Below are 22278 nucleotides of genomic sequence, written 5' to 3'. Positions count from 1 at the left end.
GTTTCAAATTGTACAAAAGGAAAAAAAACCTCATATTGCAAATGTACAATTTACAGAATTACTAGCAAAACCAATCAAGGAGACACTGAAAATACAAAAATTCGATTGACTTCAAACTGAACTGGAAACCCATTGGAGTCGATATTACGCCTTTTCTGTTGCATGGTAGTCTACAATTCTAAGTCAGCATCTGTTTTCCACGTGAAACTGTCAAGCCAAGGATCAATCTGTGCAGGTGCCAGGGCTCTTCCCAGCCTGCTCCCTGGCCAGAACCACAGGCGGGCAGGGCTGGTGTGGTGGACAGTCCAATCATCCCCGCCCCTTCACTTCCAGTGAAACCCACATTTCTGGAGGAAAGCGAGACCCCAGCCCCAACTGGAGCCCAGGAATTGCTCAATCATCAGCAGATAAAACATTTTTGATGACCAAGAAATTTTTTTCAGAACTGTACAAATGTTGAGAAAAGTTTGTTTTGTCTGTTTACTAAAAGGATGAATAAAGTAATCCATTCTGCTTTCCCACATAGTCACTGGGTGCACAGATTTTTTTTTTTTTTTTTTTAATGCTTTTGTTTTTTGGTAAAAAGGGAAAGCCTCATCACTCTGTTGCAGCTACTTTAAAAACCAGCCCAGAAACAGCTGTGGATGGATTGGTTTGGAAGTTCTGAGGCTTACTTTAAAAATCAGAAAGGAAGAAAGTAAGTGGGCTTTTTAAAATAACAGTAGCAGCAAGTCATAAAAGTCTAAGCAGAATGTAACTCTAAACCATTAAAGGCTGTCCTGAAGATTCATAATTTCTTTCCCCCAAAGAATTATCCTTAATATGCACATTTAACACTGAAATGTTGCTGTATTTCAAGGTAAGCTTAAGAACTTCACCCTCTAAGCACAGACTTCTATGCAGCACATACTTCTATAATCGGTAAACTTAATTCACAAAATTAGTGCATAAGGGTATTAAGTGCATGGGAAGTAGACACGGTTATGTTACACTTAAAATTACGTTTGAATGGCGAAGGAGTTCTTCATGATTATCTTTTTAAGAAAATGGAAGTCCATGTAACTTGAATTTGGCAGGGCATGAAATAAGTGGTAAAAACGGCAAACTGATAACTTGAGAACCATTTTTGTTTTACTGAGAATACTTTATTTGCTGGTAGAAGTTGCTAAAAATGCACAGAACAAATACCAATAGAAAATGTACTGTATTTGAATCTCCCTAATCTATATAAAATGAATGGTGTACAGCATCTGTTGGAAAAACGGCTGCTTGGACATGTCTTATTTTATGCCCCCTTATAAATAAAAATAAACCTTTTTATTCAAGAGTATATAAAATCGGGGATTTCATATCCATGTCCACAGAGGGTGTATGGTTTTTGGCAGCAATGCACTGTCTGTCTGTCAGAGTTTCATCTTAGCTTGTCAGTATTCTGCTCCTCCATATTTCTGTATTCCACAAGGTCCAACCAAATCCAGTGAGCTCCAAAACACTCTTCGGCAATTAGGATGAGCTGCTTTACTCACAGGTTTAATAAAAATGGTTAGCTTTTAAAACATAAAAAGGCAAAATGTTAAAACGGTTTTTAAATTGTACAACAGGAAAATAAAGTTAAAAATATTTTTTTTTACTCAATGCTGAGTTTTCATAAAACAGGTGTATTACAGTGTTTATCTTGACAGCTGTTTTAAAAATTTAAAATTTCTTCCTCCCTCCAGAAAAACACACACATCTGTATTGGGATAAGTCCAATAATAGGACACAAATGATTTTTCAGGTCAGTCTTTCTGAGGTGACATTCACCAACATTCTCTTGGGTAATTTACATGCTCCTCTTCTGTCACTGCAAATAGGGGTTGACCTCAATCATTTGATTAAAAAACAAATCAGATCACATCAAAAGTGTTTTTTTCCCCATACAAGCTATCACAGTATATAGGCCTCTAGCTCTAAATAATAGAGTTCCAGATTTGTAAATTTTCTTCAGACTTCAGAACATAGGCATTCCAAATCCCTAGAAAAAGTGAAACACAATTATTAAATTCATGCATAAACAAGACCCAGAAACCATAATAAAGAACAGTAATAATTTAACATTTACTGAATCGTCTTCTATGATAGCTGCAGAATCAAAGAAATCTGGCCTCAGCTCAGCTCTCTCTCGCCGATTTCTTGATGGGGGCTGGAAAGAGAAGCCAGATAATTTTTTCCTGAGATACATTAAGACAATGAACGGTGATAATCAGCTAATATTTCTAATAGTATCATAAATACAAAGAACTGTTAAGGGTCAATTTGAAAGGAAAAGAATCTGGCTTTTACAGGAGCATACATTAAAGAAAAATGTAACAGTATTTGGCTTTTAATTATCACTTAGATAAAAAAAGGCTTTCAAATTACAATGAATGTGTAAATGCATATAAATAATTTTTGGGCCTATAAACAAAGAACATACCTCTCAATCATGGAATAATTATAAGACTGATCAAACACTAGGTGACAAAACTTCACTAAATTCCCCAAAGCAGGTAGATGGCGAGCTACTGATGGGTGGGTTGAGGGAGGTTACAGATTGGATATGGTCTCATTTACATTTCTTACCAAACCTTTTCATTATGGAAAATTCAGAACATACAAAGCAGAATGCTATGGGGTAAATTATGTCCCCCCAAATTAATATGTTGAACTCCTAACCCCTAGACCACAGAATGTGACCGTATTTGGAGACAGGGCATTTAAAGAGGTAAGTAAAAGGAGATCGTATGGGTGGGTTCTAATCCAATGTGACCCATGTTCTTATAAGAAGAGGAGACACGCACAGAGGAAAGATCATGTGAAGACAAAGGGAGAAGATGGCCATCTACAAGTCAAGGAGAGAGGCCTCAGAATGAAATCAATCTTGCTGACACCTTGATCTCTGACGTCTAGCCTCCAGAACTGTGAGAAAATACATTTCTGTTGAAGCCACCCAGTCAATGGTATTTGTTATGGCAGTCTAGCAAATTAATACATAGAGAAAGCAGTATGATGAACTCCCATACACCCAACACCCAGCTTCAACAATTTTCAAACATTTGGCCAATCCTGTTCCAGTGAATTCCTGTTTTCTTCTTCTCCATGTCATTTCACCTATGACTACTTCAGTATGTATCTCTTAACAGATGGAAACTTTTAAAGAACATAACCACCATGTATTACTATTTCTGACAAAGAAAATTTCTTAATATCACCTATACTTAGTCCATATTCAGATTTCCTTATTTTAAACATGTCTCTTCACATTGAACAAATAAGGTCCATATTCTGCATTTGGTTGCTATGTTGGAGTGCAGTGTACATAGACTCCAATTTAAAGTACAAGAGGCCAGGTGAACATGCTATACTGAAAGACAGATCTAGTGTAAGCTGTTTTTCATGAAGGTAATAAGAAGGAGCCAGTTCCTGTCATTGCCAGAACTGAAAATCTGACTGCTTTGAAAACAGGCTTGAAAATACATAAGCTCATCCAAATGCCCACCAGTGCTACAAGCGCTACATGGGCCCTGCCCACTGTTGGTCAATGTTGCCTCCTCCTCCTCTTCCTCTCACAGGGTTCTGAAAACAAGAGCATCATCTTACACCAACACCTTCACATATTTTAACAGAAGAAAAATATATTGAACTTCCTTACCAGGTCAATAACCATAGTATCTTCAAATTCTTCATTCATATCTTCTAACTGACTCCGGGATGACATCATTACATCTTCAAAGATGGGCTCAGCATCTTCCTCCATTAGACCCCGACTGATACAGAAGAAGCACAGTCAGGAAGCTGTTCAGACTGATAGAACCTGGAGTTCTGGCTCTTACACTGGGTCTTCTAACCAATGAAAGCACACCTTCCAATTACAACCAATAGACTGCACAAATTATGATACTGAACTCTAAGGTAATCAAGAATCATTCATTTGGTTAACTCAAGATTTCATCTCAACTCATCAGAAGGAAGTATAATTTAAATGCAATAACAATATTACTAGCTAGCTATGTGTCAGTTCCCACAGAACTCTAAGTGATTGGTGCCATTATTATCCCAAATTTACAAATGGGGAACCAGAGGCACAGAGGTTTTAGAGCTTATCCAAGGCCACACGGCTGGCAAGTGGCACACTAGGATTTAAATGCTGAAAGCCTCAAGCACCCATGTCCTCCATTCATATCCTACGCTGCATAGCATATCCTGAATTATGATTTTAACTCCTAAGACCAAACATCAGAGAAACCCAAGTCGTTACACAAAATGACCATCACACAGTGATCATGTTCTTGTGACACTTGATGTAACACTTACACGGCATGCCTTACTCCAGTTCTCACTTTCATGTAGTTCATTCCTGTTCTGTCCTTCCGATTTAAGTCTTCTAATTTCGGCTGGCCTAACCAAGAGATCTGCATCTGAGGACTAAGAGAGGGTACTATTATTCATTTTGTGGCAGCAGATGAGGAATTTAGGCAATCAGGCCCATGCTAAAAAGGCCATAGTTGGTTGGCCTAATCCCCATGTAAGGGGAGTTAGCTGGATTTATTCCAGGGTCAAGGTTGAGATCATTATCAAAGGACCTGTCTTTGCAGAAATGGCAGTAAACTGGAGATCCCTAAGTCTCCAAGAGAAGCTGGCTGTGGAGGCTAGTTGTTAAGTGTGAAGGCAATCAGAATATGTCACCCCAAAATGTTTCTTTGAGATAAAAATTGTTTTGAGCTGAAGGCAACTAAGAAGTAGTAAAACACAGAAAAAGTTCCCCCTTTTCTGCCTAAAGGCAGGAAATAAGTTCTCCTTTTACTGGAGACAGACTCTTATCAGCCCAGAGATGGCACCAGAGGAACGTGCAAACAAACCCTGTTAAACTAATGCTTACCTTCCTAGTTAAGATGAGGACTACCTAGCCTTCGTTGGACTACCCCTAGTCCAAACTCGTTTGTCTTGTCATTTCTTCACAAATTTATTGTTTCTTTGTCTAAAAGGCTTAAAAGCTTCCTGCTCTGGTCACTTCTTTAGGTCTTCATTCGCTTGTGAAGGCTCCCATGTACATGTAAAAATTTAATAAAATTTGTATGCTTTTCTCCTGTTAATCTGTCTTTGTCAGTTTAATCTTTAGACCCAGCCAGGGGCCCTAAAGAAGGTTGAGGAAAACTTTTTCCTCCCCCACAGGTGCTTAAATTATCAGCTTCTTTCCCCAAATCCCTGCTAAACCAGAGCGCTTCTCACACTTGTGTATCCAGCTGCTGCCCTACTTACAAGTGTCCCTAGCTGCACACTCAGCCCCCGAAGGGACAGGAATGACGCTGGCTTCGTGGCTCAGAGCTCTCCAGAGTTGAACAAGGGAGGGTACATCACATTTTTTCTCAGTCCTTCTGAGGAAGTTTGGAGTCAGGTACATGCTGAGCCAAATCTCCACCTGCACTCTATCCTTACTGGCACATGGACACTTGCATAAAATCAACATGACTCTTGGGAATTTTATAGGATGGAAACTTGAACGATTTTTGGTAGCTAAAATCTGCCGCATAAAGTTCTCTCGAAGCAGCTGTCTTTATATCATGTTAGGCTACCACCTTGATTCAACCTATAAATCTATAGCAGGAAAAAGACGACAGACCACAGCCAGGAGGGACTGACACGGTAAGGTCAGGGAAGCAAGGCTCAAATAAGGAGGATACCACCCCCTCCCCCAGTAGGAAATGGAGTGGGAGTGCTGGTCATAAGGCAAACTACCCTCTAAGATGGCCCAGTTATGCAGTGGCTGACAAAGATGATCCTTTCAGCTTTGAAGAAGGCAGATCCTCAGAGCAAAGATTCCTTATGAAAACCCAGGATCTGAATTCTTCTAACACTGCCCCTTTCTATTTTCAACCTGCTCAATTTGAGTTCTAGTGAGAATTCTCTCTTACCCATCAGAGTAATTCACAGCATTACTCTAATATGAACAGAAACACAAGTGAGGAGCTTAGAGACTTTCAAAGTTGAATGGAAAATAACAAAAAGTTAAGGTTTTCAAAGCAAAAGTCATGCCATCACCCTGCCTTTTCCATGATTTTCAGAGCCGTGGTACTAGAAAACAGTTTAATTGCTAGTGCGGTAAAAGGTTAAGAGCTTGATTCTCCTACAGAAAGGACCGCTATTCTCAGAATTTATCACTGCTTTGACAATTCTTAATCTATGAACAGTTCAAGTTTAAAATATAAACTTAACCAAGACAAAGTACTATTAATTAAATGGCTGATAAAAGTAATAGTCTATTTCGTGTTCAGACTAGGAACAACCTTAGCAGAGACTCTTCTAGGCTCTCTCGCCAAGGAAGTAAACCTGCATGTGTTCTTGGCAAATCTCTGAGAAGAAACAGACTTGCCCAATGAATCTGCAAACTCCAGATGAAATCAGCACTTAGTAAGACACCATGCATTTATCGGTCTCTGGACTTTGAGGAACTGAGATCCACAAGTGTTTGCAGAATTATTATACATCTTCTAATATAAGTTATTTAAACTCTATTTGTGGTTTTGTTTTCTCATTAACTGAGAAAACAATAGGCTCGGATGAAATAATTTTTCTTACTTTAACAGTTGCAGGTTTTATGCCAAGAAAACAATTTTTTTACTACTTACTTGTGTAAAAAGTCAGGTTCAGAACCATGTTCAGACTCAGGCTCCTGAATCTGCTCTCCCATGGGCCGGCTATTCTCTCGCAGTACAGTGGAAGTGAGCTGTGGTGCTGGCAGGGGGCCAGGAGTCTGAATCATGGTGTCAGTCCTGTTCAGCCACGTATTATCCAGACTTTCATCTGTAAAATTCCAGTTAATGAGTGTCACAGAATGTCATGGGTGGAATGAACTCTGGTAGAAGTTATAGCATAGATTTAAAGAGCATGGCTCTGGAGTAGACTGCCTAGGTTTGAATTCCAGTTACACCACTCACTTGTGTGACTTTGTATAAGCTATGAAATTTCCAAAATTCAGTCTGCTCATATACAAAAGGGGATATCGGTAACTGACCTCATTGAGTTGTAAGGCTTAAATAAGGTAATGTATGTAAACATCAAATGTTAGCTATCCTACATTATCATCTCTTCCAAGTCCCTCCACCCCTATAGAAGGGGAAGAATGTGGCCAGCCAGAGAGACCCCTCTAACCTTCCATTTGCTCAAGCAATAAAAGGCCTGTTTACTGGGTCTTAGAGGGGCCCCAGGCAGCAGCACTTAAAATCTGGCTGGCCTTTACTGAGAAATCAGCAAATCCTGTTACACAATTAGGCACTGGTCACCAGAGAAGTAACTCTTCCGCCAGGTTATACTTGCGGGGCTGGATTGAGGGACTCACTGATTTCATGCCTCTAACTTCTACCTCTTTAGGGAAGTCTTCTCTGATCACTCCACTCTGCCCCCACTTACCATTCTTTCCTAGCTTCTAGAGGAAACAAAATCATTCTTGCTCACTTAGGGCTTAATTATACACTGTCCTGCATTGGCAGGTGATCTGTCGTGTGTATATGTTATCTCTGTAATTAGATTTAAGTTTCTTCAAGAGATCAGGAACTATCTTTTCCTTCTTCTAAAGATCATTTATAAAGATTTGAACAGATTAAATTACTATTTATAGCATTATTTGCATATCTAAATCCTGATAAAATACTACATAATTATAAAGTTCTACCTACAAAATGCTAAATTACAGTTGACCTTTGAACAATACGGTTTCAACAGCACGGGTCCACTTAAATGCAGATTTTTAAAAATAAGTATGTACTCCAGTACTACACGATCCACAGTTGGCTGAATCCACGGATGTGGAACCAAGTACATGGACTGTAAAGTTAGATATGGATTTTCAACTCTGTAGGTGGTTGGTGCCCCTAATGCACCCCCTCACCACTGTTCTAGGTCAACTGCAAGTTCTTGATGTGGGAAGACTTAAAAAATAGTATTACTGCTATGTGTTTCCTTCTGAAGAATTTTAATCACAAAATGTAGTATGAATCCCATTGTTTTTCCTCCCCCAATAAGTCTCAGAGACATGTGCATGTGAGGCTCCTCCTTTGCTATCAAGCATTCTCTCTCTCTCTCAGTGTATTCTCCGGTTTCTAAAATTCTGTCAGACGCATGTATGTTCCGGATAGGCTTTTCCGTTCCTGGAAATACCTACCTATTGTCTGGTTAAGGTCATTCCACTGATCTAAAGCTCACTACTGAATCTCTTCAGCAAAGATATGTTACATCTTCTTTTATTCATAACACTTTTCATTCAACATTTAATTCAAAACTTTTATTCTCTGCTGCACTTAAAATTTTATGATCATAGGAATGATTTCATTTAGGTTCTTAACCTGGTAAACCATCTTTCAGCTTTCTACTACATGTCATCTTTTCCAGAAAAATTTTCCCTGATTCATTACGAGTTTGGTCACTCCCTGTATGTTTCCAGAGAACCTTTTTGGCCCATCAGAGAACTCACCATGCTGAACTGAAATTGCCTGCTTCTCTGTCTCCCTTTCTTCACTGGGAATTAATACCCAATCTCCAGCATCTAGTACAGTTCTTAGGAAGGTGCTTGGTAAAGACTTACTGAATAAAAGAGTAACTTCAGGAAGAACACACTCTTCTTGAAGAGATCCTCCTAACCCTCAAGATTCCTCAATGAAAACACTTCTTGCAAAGCTCTCTCATCTTCATTCCAAACAGATGAAACTCTGTTGCCTAAGGGTTCTGGACACGTAACTTACCTTAGTTACTTGGTAAATTTGAAACTGATATGGAGCAAGTTTTCTTTTTTGCAATTTAATGATTACCAAATTAGGTTATCTGGTCCATATATGCTTCTCTGTCCTGAGGACGATAATACTAACTGCTCCATTAATGTACAGATAAATGGTTATCTAAATTCTCTCAGCCTTTGGTTTCTTCTGTGTAAAACCTGGATAATACTGTTGAACTCAGAATTGATTTATAAAACATCTATACAGCATTTATTATGTGCCAGGGACTGACCTAAGTGCTTTACAAATATTAGTCAAATAAATGATTAAGTGATGTAATGCATGTAAAACACATTCTTGGTATAGCAAGGATTTGATGAATGCTGGCTAAGATGACTATTACATCTAAGAAAAGCTGTGAGCAGAAAAAAAATACAGATAGAGGAATAGATGTGGGGTGCCCTGATAAAAAGGCTGCTCTAGAAGACATTTCCGAAAGGAAATGACTGGCATCATTCTTTAGAGAACAGTTCAGGATCCTATACTATAAAGACAGGGTTTTGTATTTTCATTTTCTGGACCAAAAAGATTTTAAGCCCCAAAGCTGAAACTTGAAAGGTAATCTTAAACTTTACCATCAAGTCTGTAAATATTTTCAAATCTTTTATTCTCTTCGAAATATACATTCAGCCTAATCTACTGACTGATGCAAGAAAAGGGGCATTACTATATGATGACAACATTCTGACAACAGCAGCTAACATTTATCAAATGCTGCCTGTGTGCCAAGCACTGTGCTAAGTAATCACTGTTGTGTGTGCTAAGTTTTTTGGGGAAGTATCTAATTTAATATTCACAATAGCTAACAGGATAGATACTCAGATCATCCTTCATCTGATCAGTGATTGAGGCTTAGCGAGGTTCAGTAACATGCTCAAAGGTTACACAGCTGAAAAACGAGAAAGCCAGGTCTGAATTCTAGAACTCTGAATTTAGAGTTTGTGCTCTTCATCAGTAGTTAATACTGCCTCCCCAGTGATGAAAGAAACATTAGACTTAAATTCTAATTAATTTTGCTACAGATTTCAGCAAAGTCTTTGATGAGTCACTATTTTTTAGGCAGCAGAGGTAAACAGAAGTTTGTGAAAAGGGGCCACAGCATGATTCAGATCACTGTCCTCTCCTGCTTTGGAGAGATTTTATTAGGAGAAGCATGGAGATGGAGCAAGATTATTTGAGGAAATAAGCATTTTTACTTTGAGTTTTCTTAGTTTAAGACTAATGCTTTGTTTTAATAAAGCAATCTTTAGTCTTTTTGGACATAGGAATATCTATTATTGATCACATTTTCATGACAGTTCAACTCCCTGTTCCCCATAGCCTATGAGGGTTAAAAAACCAGATCTGGCCATCACTAATTTAATATACAAAAATAAATTATCCAACCAAGTGGTGGAAATGGAAAGTTTTCTGGTATATTCAATGTGCTGCAGAGTTCCATCCTCAACTTACCAAAATCTCTCCTATATTAGGATGCATTTTGATAGAATAACATTATGACTGTCTTATTTTAAATTTTAATGTATTAGAGATCTATGGTAAGGGGATCAATTTTATAAACCTTCCTGTCTCCTCTTTTTCTCTGTGCCTATCTTCCTCTGTGTTCAGTGCTTTTTCAAGCTCTTTTTCCTTGACCCGCTTCTGTCCCACTTTGTCTGTTACAACCTTTGTGGCTGAACCTCTCAGTGTATATGAAACATACAAGGAAATAATGTGCTTAACAGTATTATCTTGCTTCAACGGATTATTTACCACTTTATTTATCTTGATACTATCAGGCACACTATTTGCCTCATAGTATAAAGGCACACTTACCTTCTACTCGTTTTTTGTGAAGTGGAGGTCGTCCTTTCTTATTCCTTACTGAGGAGGTTTTGCTGCTGCTACTTCCACTGTTCACGGACATTCTATCATCTTCACCTCCAGTGACTAACGAATTTCTATAGGAGATGAGTGGAAGCCATACATCCTCCCTCCTTTCCATCATCTGTTCCGTTAGGAATTTTTCTAGGTATGAGTGACTAGAAACACAAAAGCAGCAGTCATTTTTATGGAAGTAGTTCATGCATCACTTATTTCATTTTTTTTCATAACCTGAGGCTCTCTCTCTCTGAAGGTTCTGAAGAATCCTTAAGGACACACATTAAACTATTAACAGTGGTTACCTTTAGAAAGAGAGGGATTGAGAATTTAAGGTTTTGCTTCACAAATTCCTGGAATACTTTTAAACAAGCAGATGTATTACTAAGGGTGTATGTGTATTTCTTACTTTACTCCTTTCTTCGTTTTTAAATACCAATGTTTGAAAAAAAAAATCACAAGTCTGGCTCAAAAAGGTTATTGAATTTTCTTTTAAAGTGTTCAAACCAGGGCAAGATTTCTAGAATGGTGACGTGAGGAGCTTGGCATACCCTCTCCCCAGCAAAACAACCTTTTTGGTGTTGGTTGTTGATAGTGGCGGAGGCTATGCACGTGTAGAGGCAGGGGGTCTATGGGATGGCAACTCTCTGTACCTTCTTCTCATGTTTGCTATGAACTTAAAACTGCTCTAAAAAATTAAAGTTAAAATAAATAACATAAATAAATTAAATCACATGTTTTCCTGTTAGTATGGAAGACTGTACATGGCCCAAGACTGCCCTTCTCAGGAGCAATCAGAGAGGGACCTTCTAAGCTGCCGGTCCCCTGGCTGACCATGGGGCAAAGTAAACACCCTGAACTGTGATAGCAGCTTTCAAAAGCCACACCCACATCCAACAGTAAAAATCTAACTTGCTAAGGAGGTTTAAGCACAACCTTTGATTAATAAGGGGCAGACACAGGCTAAATGATAAAAAACAAGGGAAAAAAAGATCTGAGTAGGGACAGCAGAGGCTGCATACTGCAAGAGAACAGACCTCACAGAGTTTGTTACTCCAAATAAATGACCAAGCAACCAACAACATCAATCTCTAGGAGGATAAAGAATGAATATCAAGAGTAGCTAAATTATTTTACAATGTATCACATATGCAATATATTATCTAAAATGGTCAGTTTGCAACAAAAAATTATGAGACAGACAAAGAAACAGAGAAATGTAATCCATATGTAGGAAAAAAACCCCAAGCAATAGAAACTTGGCCCACAACAACTGCAAAGCAATTATTATACATATGTTCAAAGAACTACAGAAAACCATGTCTAAAGAATAAAAGTATAATAACGCTATCTCTCATTAAATAGAGAACATGAATAAGAAGATAGAAATATAAAAAAAAAGAATCAAATGGAAATTCTGCAGTACAACAATGGAAATTAAAAAGTCACTAAAGGTGCTCAACAGATCTGAGCTGGCAGAAGAGAAATCAGTAATCTTGAACATGTATCAATAGAGATTATGTAATCTGAAGAGCAGAGAGAAAAAAAAATGAAGAAAAATGAACAGTGCCTGAGAGAAATGTGGGATTCATTAAGTACACTGACATGTATAGTGGGAGTACCAGGAGAAGAAAGGTGTAGAAATAAATTTGAAGAAATATGGCTAATCACTTCCAAATTTGATGAAAAACATGAATCTACACATTTTCAAAGCTCAACAAAGTCCAAGCAGGATAGATGCAAAGAGATCCACAACCAGATGTATCACAGTGAAAATGCTGAATGCCAAAGACTAAAAAAATCTTGAAAAGTATCAATAGTAAGAGAAAAGTAACTCATTACACACAAGGGAACTCCCAATAAGTTTAAAAGCTGACTTCTCATCAGACACAGTAAAGGCCAGAAGGCAGCAGGATAACATAGTCAATGTGCTGAAAGTAAAACGCTATCAACCCAAAATCTTGTATCTAGAAAACTGTATTTCAAAGCTAAAGACGAAATAAAAACACTCTCAGATGAACAAAAGCTTAGAGAATTTGTTGCTGGCTTACTTGCTTTACAAGAAATACTAAAGGAAGTTCTTCAGGCTAAAAACAAATCAGAGAGTAATCTGAATTTACAGGAAAAAACAGAGTGCTGAAGGGTAATTACCAGGTAGTCATAAAGGACAATATAATTGCATATATACTTATCTTTTGTCCTTTTCACTGATTTTAAAAAGCAATTGTATAAAACTATGCATTGCTCTGTCACTGGGACAATAACATAGAAATGTGTATTTGACAATGTACACAAAAAAAGTGTGTGACAGCAAAGATGTATTAGAGTAAGGAAATGATAGCAGATGGTATTTCATATCCACAACTATGAAAATAACTAAAAAATATAATTAAAGATCTCTGAAGGAATTAAAATGTTACACTAGAAAATAGCCATTTAATATAAAAGAAGGCAATAAAAGAGGGAAAAAACAAAGGCACAGACATATAAAAAATAGAAATTATTATGGCAGAGATTGTTTCAAAAGAAAAAACATGATCTAACTACAGGCGTGCCTCATTTTATTGTGTTTTGCTTTACTGTGCTTTGCAGATACTACATTTTATACAAATTGAAGGTTTGCAGTAACTCTGCATTGTCAGATGATGGTTAGCATTTTTAAGCAATAAAGTATTTTTTAATTAAGGTATGGACACTGTTTCTAAGACATCATGCCATCATTGCACACTTAACAGACTACAGTGGAGTGTAAATATAACTTTTCTATGCACTGAGACACCAAAAAATTCATGTGACTTGCTTTATCTATTACAATATTTGCTTTCTTGTGGTGGTCTGGAAGTGAACCTGCAATATCTCTGAGGTATGCCTGTATATGCTGTCTACAAGAAACACACTTTAGATTCAAAGGCAAAAAGGCAGAAAGTGAAAGGATGGAAAGAAAGCTATACCATGCAAACAGTAACTAAAATAGAGCTGGAGTGGTTACACTAGTATCAGACAAAATAGACTTTAAGAGAAAAATTACTAGGGACAGAGGAGGACGTTTTATAGTGATAAGTAAGAGTCAATCCACCAGGAAGACATAACAATTATAAACATATATACACCTAACAACAGAGCCCCAAAATACACATGAAGCAAAAACTGAGAACTGAAAGGAGAAATAACAATTCAGTAAAAATAGTTGGAGACTTTAATACCCCACTTACAGTAATGGATAGAACAACTGAACAAAAGAAAATAGAAGACTTGAACAGCATCCTAAAGAAAACTATAAGCGAAATGGACCTTCAATCTTCTTGAAACAAGTCAAAAACAAAATAAAACTAAAATATAATTAATATAAAAGGAAAGAAGAAAGTGTTCCACAATAGTTAAGCCAGTGTTCACAGATCTTTGAATTAGAGAATAAGAAGTCATTTCCACTTGCAAATTCTAGGGTACTAAAAGGTAAGCAATCAAAGAAAAACTATATAAAAGTTTGAAAGAAAATTATAGTCCTTTAAAATAGGGGTCCCCAACCCCTGGGTCTGTTAGGAACCGGGCCGCACAGCAGGAGGTGCGTGGCGGGTGAGCAAGCGAAGCTTCATCTGCCGCTCCCCATCTCTCACATTACCACCTGAACCATTCCCCACCCCCATCCCCCATCCGTAGAAAAACTGTCTTCTGTGAAACCGGTCCCTGGTGCCAAAAAGGTTGGGGACCGCTGCCCTAAAACAACCTATCAGAGCCTAAGTTACCAAGAGTAATTATATCTAGATGATTTTTTTCAAAAACTAAACATTTAAAATTATAATGGTGTCATGATAAAAGCCACTTGTCCTGCAACGTGCAACTTACACAGTCTTTTTGTCTTGTCGAAGCAGCTTAGATGAAAATTCACTTAGTACTTCTAGGAAAGCCAGATTAGGAGGCGGATATTCTTGTCCTTTCTGATTTTGGTATTTAAAGGCAAATTCTATGCCATCCCTGAAATAAAAGAAAATATTGTCTTATTTTTCCAAATAGCTAGTATAATTCTTCAATGGGCTAGAATTTCAAAAATAGTTGGGAAGGCAGCAAAATCATCACTGAAGGTAGTAAAATCTGACAAATTCAAATGGTAAAATAATGTTAATTTGTATGACATAGTTGCATAATAATATTTCATTTTATTATTTACAGTGGAAAACAACTTATATTGTGAACCTATATTTCACAACTTATATTGGGAAAAATAATAAGAAATAGCTAAACACCCACAAAGCTAAATTCCTGTGTAGCTTTTAGAGATAACAGAATACCCTGGAAAGATACTGAGATTGTTAGAAAATTTGGTTCTTAGAGTTGGTCATGGTACCAAGCAGGTGTCTGAGTTTTTGTAAGATACTCAAAATTTTTTGTCACTCAGTTTTCCATTATGAAATGAGGTTTCCATTATGAAATGAAGTTGCACAGTGCTTTTAAACCTATGTCTCCCACAACATTTTCTCACCAATAGACCAGATAAGAACATCTTGTTAAACGTTCCTTTCTATACTTTATAAGATGAAAAAATGTGTGAAGTAACTATTTTTCAAATTAAAAATACCTTCCTGGTTGAGAATCACTAGATTAGACAACCTCTAAAGTTCTCATAACTTGAAAATTCTAACATTTGTCACTTTAAAAATTGGTCATATAATAGTTGTTTCTGGTAAACTCCAGTAAACCAGACTGTATATAACAGAGTGTTTATTTAGCTCACTCACTTGTGAAGCGTGGCAACTGCTTCTCGTGTCTTGATCTGGTCCAATCCGAATGTAAGGGCAAAGCGACGTGCCAATTCTTTAATGCCACTTACGTGGGCAGATGTCCTATCTAGGTTGGGACCTTGCTCTTGAACAAGTTCATTAAACAACTGGTAGAAAGAAAAAAAAAAAAAGAGGAAAAAACCTATAGTTAAGAAATATTTATTTATTGTTAGAATAAGTAATATAATTTAAAAATATTTAAAAGCCATATGGTAAAATACATATTTCCCTCCTTGTACTAACAGTAGCCACACTGTTCCCATTCTCCAAGTCATCTACTATTTCTTGAGCTCATTTTCATGCTAGTTGTGTGATTAAATGCAAACCGGAATTTCTTTTTTATCAAAAAGGAACACATTTTGGGTTGGGAAAAGGAAATATGTTTACAAAAATATACTATGTATTCATAAACATCTATGTATTCTTTTTGTTGTTTTCACAGGAATGGTAATATATGAAATACAGGGCTCAGAACTTTGTTTTTTCACTTATTACATCTTAGAGAAGAACATTATGTAAAAGAAGACCATTAAGCTATATGGGGTGATTTTTCCCACCCAATAACAAAATATACAAAAAAGTTCTTAAACTGAGTGAAGAGGTTTTATAATTACACAGACATTACATATATTGTATCAAAATAACAGAAACAAAACTCTGGAGTACTAAAGAATATAAAAGCAATCATCATTCTGTCATCAAAGTCAGACACTTAGATTATCTGCCCTCCCTTCTATTATGAGAGACGGATAGCCCAAGCTTTCATCTAAAGCCACTCCCTGCTTATGTACTGAATCTCCCTGTCAAAATCAATGTTAAAGTTTGAAAGTTTTCTAGACTAATTTAGACACATTAATATATTACATATATAAAGTTTTAACTTTTACATAAATGGTACTGTACTATATATTTTATCCGGAAACTTGCTATTTTTCACTTAATATTTTGTCTTAAAAATCGTTTAGCTACTTCAGAGTATCAGTTTATTTAACCATTCCGCTGTTGATGGACATTTAGACTATTTCCAATTTTGCAATATTACACAGACTGTTGCAGTACAACATCTTTCACATATACGTTTTTGTGCACACCTGCATGTATCTACGTAGATACCTAAGTAGCAAAAATACTGGTTTAAAAGGAATGTATACCTTAAATTTTGAAATATACTGCAAAATTATAGTCCAAGAAGGTAAGAGCAATTGCTTTCACAAGGGACCTTTTCTTGCCACATCTTTAACAATCATTGGTATTATCTATCATTTTAATTCATGCCAGTCTATTTAGCAGTGATGTCTCCTTGTTTCAATCTGTATTATATTAATTATTAATTAAGTTATGCCTCTTTTCATGTGTTTACTGCTTTTTAAAGTTTCCTCTTCTGAAAAGTGGCTTTTCATTTGCTCACTTTTCTACGGGATTTATCTACCTTTGTTACTGATTTGTAGGATTTGCTATGTATGATTAAAAATATTTTCCCACAATCTGTCACTGTTTTTTAAATTTTGTTCAGAGTGCTGGTTGATGTATAAATCTGTGTAAGTATATATATATATAATCAATTTTTTACATTGTGGCTTCTTTCCTTGAGGAATTCCCTACTCCAGGACATAAAAATATCCTTTTATTTTCTTATAAACTTTTAATTTTTAACATTCATATGTAATCCACCTAGTAGTTATTTTGGGTACATGTTATGTAGGGCTATCACCTATTGAATAGGCCCGATCCTTTCCCCACTGACCTTTATCATAGGCTAAATATATACATACATACCTACAGCCATCCCCAACTCTCCCATCTCTACGTTAATACTAGGTATTTACTAGAAATCTTATTTAGGCAATACATGTGACATATTTTCTTCATTGGATACTATTGTTGCCCCTTCCCTTATTAAATACTTTAAAAATGTATTTTTAAATTTTTTCTTTAAAAATGATTACTTTTAAAATATCCAATTTGGCATTTCATCTGGTCTAAGAATAGATCACCTTAGGATTTCATCTACTTGAAATGTGAACTATAGGACTGTCTTCCTAAAGAAAAGACACATAACACATCTTTGTACCAGAAAGTATCCATAGTAATGTATTAATGTAATGACCTAATTTAAATGAGGTAAGATACCTAGCACATAATAATAAGCACATGGAAGTGCTCAATAATATTAATTCTACTCTTCATCTCTTTCCCTTCAAATTTCTTACCTGCTGTAAACTGAGAATGAGGGTCTTGGCACACTGAATTTTATCAATCTGCCTGGTTTTACTCAGTGTTTCCTTAATAATATCACCATAGTCATTGTAATACTGTGAGAAAAAGAAAAAAACATAGTTTTAAAACTGTTGATATTTAATGAGATAAATAATAGGCTGATGAAAGAAATGGAAAGGTGAGTACAGAGGTGTTTAATTTTTCATCTTAAAAACCTAATGAGGGTTAAAAGATATTGTCTAAAGTTAAAGGAATACACAGTTGATATTTAAAATTATGAAATAACTAATAATAATAAAACTAAAAAATTGGGAATTCCAAGAGGAGAAGAAGTGATATAGGTGAGCAAAATTCCTCATTCTTTACAACATGGATTCAATAGATTTAAAAGGTGACAAATCGAGAAATAGAACTCTGACAGAAACATCTTAAAGAGCTAAAATCAAAACAGTTAAAATTGCTTGCTTACTTCTGGGGAGTAGGCCTAAATAAGGGGAAGGGCAGATTACAGTAATAGATTTAAGTTTTCACTGAATACTTTTGTGTACTCATTATCCCCCATAACATGTCTATATTTTACCATTATAAAAAATAAAAACACTGACTTCTTCAACAGTGATTAAGAAAAATTCAACTAATTTCTTTATAATTCAATTTTTGGACACAGGATTTAAAGAGTTTTCCTTGTGAGTAAATAATTAGGAAAAACTTTGAGACCATTAAATCTGGATGTTACTTCCAAGCTAGAGCATAAAACCTATAACCTATGTAAAGAAGTGAGTATATTAGCTTGACAACTGGATTTTTATAATCTTCAAGAAGATGGGTATACTTCCATGATGTGAGGTGCAAAAAAAAGGGGAAATGTCTCGAAAGAATCATCCTTTCAGTGCAATTAAAAATTATCTCAATGCAGATAAAAAGAGAAAGATATATGAGAACACTGAAGTGGTTCGACAGGTAGATCAACAATAAATTCAGATTTTTAACGATCACACAGAGAAATGAGGCAAAAAGCCAAATAGTCAAGGATGTATAATAAAGAATAGCAAACAACTATTAGAATATTCACAAAAAGATTAAAGCTTAGAAAGAACAGAGGAGTGTAAAAATTGCTAAGGATGATAAAGCTTATTTCTTGAAACCAAGACAGTATTGCTAAGGGATGACAAGGAAAACCATATTAAGCTCATATTCATCTAACCAAACCCCATTTCGACATTACTTTTGGAAGCCTTCTCTGGTTGCTCACTTGTCTCTATTTGTGCTTGCTTTGTAATTTATACATCTATCACTACAGTAATCATGATGAGGCTTTATGGTTTAGTGGAAAGACCTGAGGTTTGAAGCTAGGCAAACCTGAAATCGAATGCCAGTTTTTGCTACTTTAATCGTTGTGTGGGGACTTCCCTGATTGTCCAGTGGTTAAAAGTGGTCTTGCAATGCAAGGGACACCAGTTTGATCCCTGGTCAGGGAACTAAGATCCCACATGCCGCGGGACAACTAAGCCCGCACACTGCAACTACTGAGCCCATGCGCCACAACTAGAGAGCCTGCGTGCCGCAACTGCAGAGCCCATGCACTCTGGAGCCCTCGTGCCGCAACCACTGAGCCAGTGCACTCTGGAGCCCGCGTGCCACAACTAGAGAGAAGCCCGCGCACTGCAATGAAGAACCCGCGCGCTGCAACGAAAGATCCTGCATGCTGCAACTAAGACCCGACGCAGTCTGTAAGTAAGTAAGTAAGTAAATAAATAAATAATAAAAAAAAGTTGTGTGGATCTTCGAAAGTTATTTAACCTCTCTGAGCCTTAATTTCATTATCTGTAAATATGATATTATTTCCTAACTCACAGAGTTACTGTAATCAACAAAGATAATGTAAAAGCTTTAGAACAGTGTCTCAAATATAAATGGCATAGAACACAGGCAGCTATTCATTATTAGCATGTTATATTATCTTTACATTTCAGTTTCTCTGTTAATCTGTAACCTCCTTAGTGCAGAAATCATGTCTTATTTAAATCCCTGGCTACAAACACAGTGCTCATCACATTGCAGTTGTTTAGCAAAATATGATGACTTAGTTACTATGTCATAACTAGAACTGGACATAAACATGTGAATCAATGGAATACACAATATTCTGAACATGGACAAAATAAAATACTGTCTCTGACATAAGAACAAGGCCAAAATACATAAACTGAGAAGTGTGCCTCTTAGGCTATATCAAAGATTTTTGAGCACTGCTTTTTTTGTGGTTCAGAAACAAAATGCAGCTTCTGGAAAGGAGAGCAGCCAGGAAGGCGACAACCTATCAAAATCCTGTCATATAAAGAATGGTATAAAACCCTTCGACATCTCTTTACCTCCCTCAGGAAAAAAATCCCAAGTTCTCACACAGCATATAAGGTCTACCCTGTCAGTTTCTTTAAATCTTACCTCTGGCTCCATTCTCATAAGCAATCTATGTTGCTATATCAAATTACTTGCATTTCCCCCAAACAATTCATTTCCTTTGCTTTGTACACTAAGTCCAATCTGCCTAAAAGTCCTCCCACTACTTTTTTGCTTGACTGGCTGATTTATGCTTATCGTCTCAGACTTAGTTCAGAAGGCACTTCTAAGCAGTTTTCATTAACCCTCATATTTCTTAAGAGTGGGGTATCTGTTTTATATATTTCCAGGAACCCCTATACGTACTTCTATTATACTGTATAAATGCAATTGTCTAATTACTTGACTATTTCCAGCTTTAGACCACTTTGGAGCAGGAATTTAAAAATCTTTGTAACTTGAGTGCCTGGCAACACAGTAGTAGGCATACTTATAAATATATCTGAAGAGATTTCATAGGGAATAGAGTTAGTTTTCTTCCGTAAGAGTCCATGGCCTCATGAAAATAAAAAGGCATTCTTTCATACAAATGTAAGCAACTCCTACTTTATGGAATTGATATAATAGTATAGAGTGATAAAAAGCTCATATATAAAAGAGAGGAATTTTAAATATGTCAGAAAATCATCAATAATATTTAGGTAAAAGCTGTCAATTTTAGCTTATTCATCATTCTTTCATTTTTAATTGCAAACTTCTCTGCCACTTAAGTGGAAGGAGAAAAATAAGAATATGAAACTACTATCTTAATACATAAATATCCTTTTACCCGTTTAAAAAAAGACTGTAAAACTATACCTTCATGTAGTGTTTAAAGATGTCTGCAGCTGCATGCATGTCAACAATATCGTAGATGATAAGTTTGCTGAAGGCAGCAAGTAGATTCCTTCTCTTATGTAAGGCCTCAATTTTATTAGCTTCATCTTCTTCATCACCCTCTAACCACAGAAAATAAATTACTTATGAACTTTGGCCCTTTATCCAAGGTAAAACAATGTAGACAATCTGCATAATAAAAAAACCAGCTTATAACTTTACAAATAGGTACAATTCAGTTTTAGATGGGATAAAAACTGTTAGTTATACTCATTATTTTAGGGTGCTATATTTAGTTAAACATTTATTAAACACTTAGTAGGCACTAAGGTTTCTGTCTTCTAGGAGACTGTCATAGCAAAGATTAAGTAAGGTAAACAAACCATACAGATTTTTTTTTCTGATACTTTTGTCATAATAATACTGTTGTTCTGTTTACCTTTAAAATGCTGTCTTCTCTTATCTGAATATTCCTTATGTGCTTATGTATTTCTATAGAGAAGAAATTTCTAGAAATTTTTAAGACACAGGGAAAAAGTTTTCTTTTAGAAAAATATATGGGGAGTAATGGAAATTATATGGAGGAGTTAGTTTTCAGTTCTTGTCCTAAACATCGTTACACTGTAAGCTGAGAAAGTATATTTTGCAAACCATGTTAATGTACATACGCATTTTTTTAAACAAAACCTTACCAAATGCTTTCAAACAAGCAGTCTTTATTCCTCAATTTTTAGATTCTCAGGCCCTATTGGCTTATCTATTTCTAATCCCAAGAAAAATTTCTCCACAAGGCCATAGACAATAAAAGTTAACACATTTGTTTCAGGCTCTGTACTGACCCTCTCATGTTTTGGCGTGCCCTTATTTAGGGACAGTGTTCTTCCTTCCCTTCTTTGCATGTATATATTCATAAAAAAACTTACTCTCAACTTCTCTCTTCCCTTTCTTTTAACTGGTCCTGCTGTGAAGCATCAATGCTTTGAGAAGTTGGAAATCTTTTTGCTTAAGATAAGTAGAAGGTAAATTTTATCTCCTGAGATTAATATGAGCTCAAAATAAAGATCCTTTGTTCACAGCCCAGTATTTTCTAAAATGTTCTGTTAAATAAAGAACATTTATAGCACCAGGTAGATCTGTGGATCTGATATGCCACAGATCTTAGAGATTATCTATTTCACAAATAACCTATATAATATTTATTTATAATTATTTATATTCAGTCTAATTTTACTAAGTTTTCATTCTGCAGGCTCAGCACAATTTTGACTGGTGAGGTTTGATAACATTCTTTTAGCACTTAGTATCTTAGAGTCACATTTTGTTAATTTAAGTAATATATGATCACTACTCAGAAGCAGAAAGGAACTCAGATGCTTTCCTTTAGAAAAATTGTGAACCTGGAAGCAGTTCAATTAGAAAAAAAA

At 36.0% G+C, this 22278-nt stretch overlaps 1 protein-coding gene across 3 annotated transcripts in view; it reads right to left on the bottom strand.

Annotated features, from left to right (window-relative positions):
- STAG1 (STAG1 cohesin complex component) overlaps positions 1-22278 on the bottom strand; it is a 430559-nt gene continuing 408281 nt past the window's right edge. Inside the window, exons 21-30 of one of the 3 annotated variants that reach the window (XM_061194630.1) lie at positions 20837-20976; positions 17632-17733; positions 15380-15528; positions 14490-14618; positions 10602-10807; positions 6645-6819; positions 4333-4443; positions 3671-3785; positions 2102-2182; positions 1-2014 (exon numbers count right to left, since the gene is read on the bottom strand). In XM_061194630.1, the coding sequence (XP_061050613.1) occupies positions 1991-2014; positions 2102-2182; positions 3671-3785; positions 4333-4443; positions 6645-6819; positions 10602-10807; positions 14490-14618; positions 15380-15528; positions 17632-17733; positions 20837-20976 (1232 nt within the window). In that variant the 3' untranslated portion in view covers positions 1-1990. The remainder of the gene's footprint in view (positions 2015-2101; positions 2183-3670; positions 3786-4332; positions 4444-6644; positions 6820-10601; positions 10808-14489; positions 14619-15379; positions 15529-17631; positions 17734-20836; positions 20977-22278) is intronic. The other 2 variants (XM_061194629.1, XM_061194628.1) reach the window with 2 other exon arrangements.

This window comes from Eubalaena glacialis, chromosome 6 (assembly GCF_028564815.1).
Source record: "Eubalaena glacialis isolate mEubGla1 chromosome 6, mEubGla1.1.hap2.+ XY, whole genome shotgun sequence".
Lineage (NCBI taxonomy): Eukaryota > Metazoa > Chordata > Mammalia > Artiodactyla > Balaenidae > Eubalaena > Eubalaena glacialis.
Note: the sequence above shows the minus strand (reverse complement) of the source record. Positions and strands in the feature narration are given on the sequence as shown.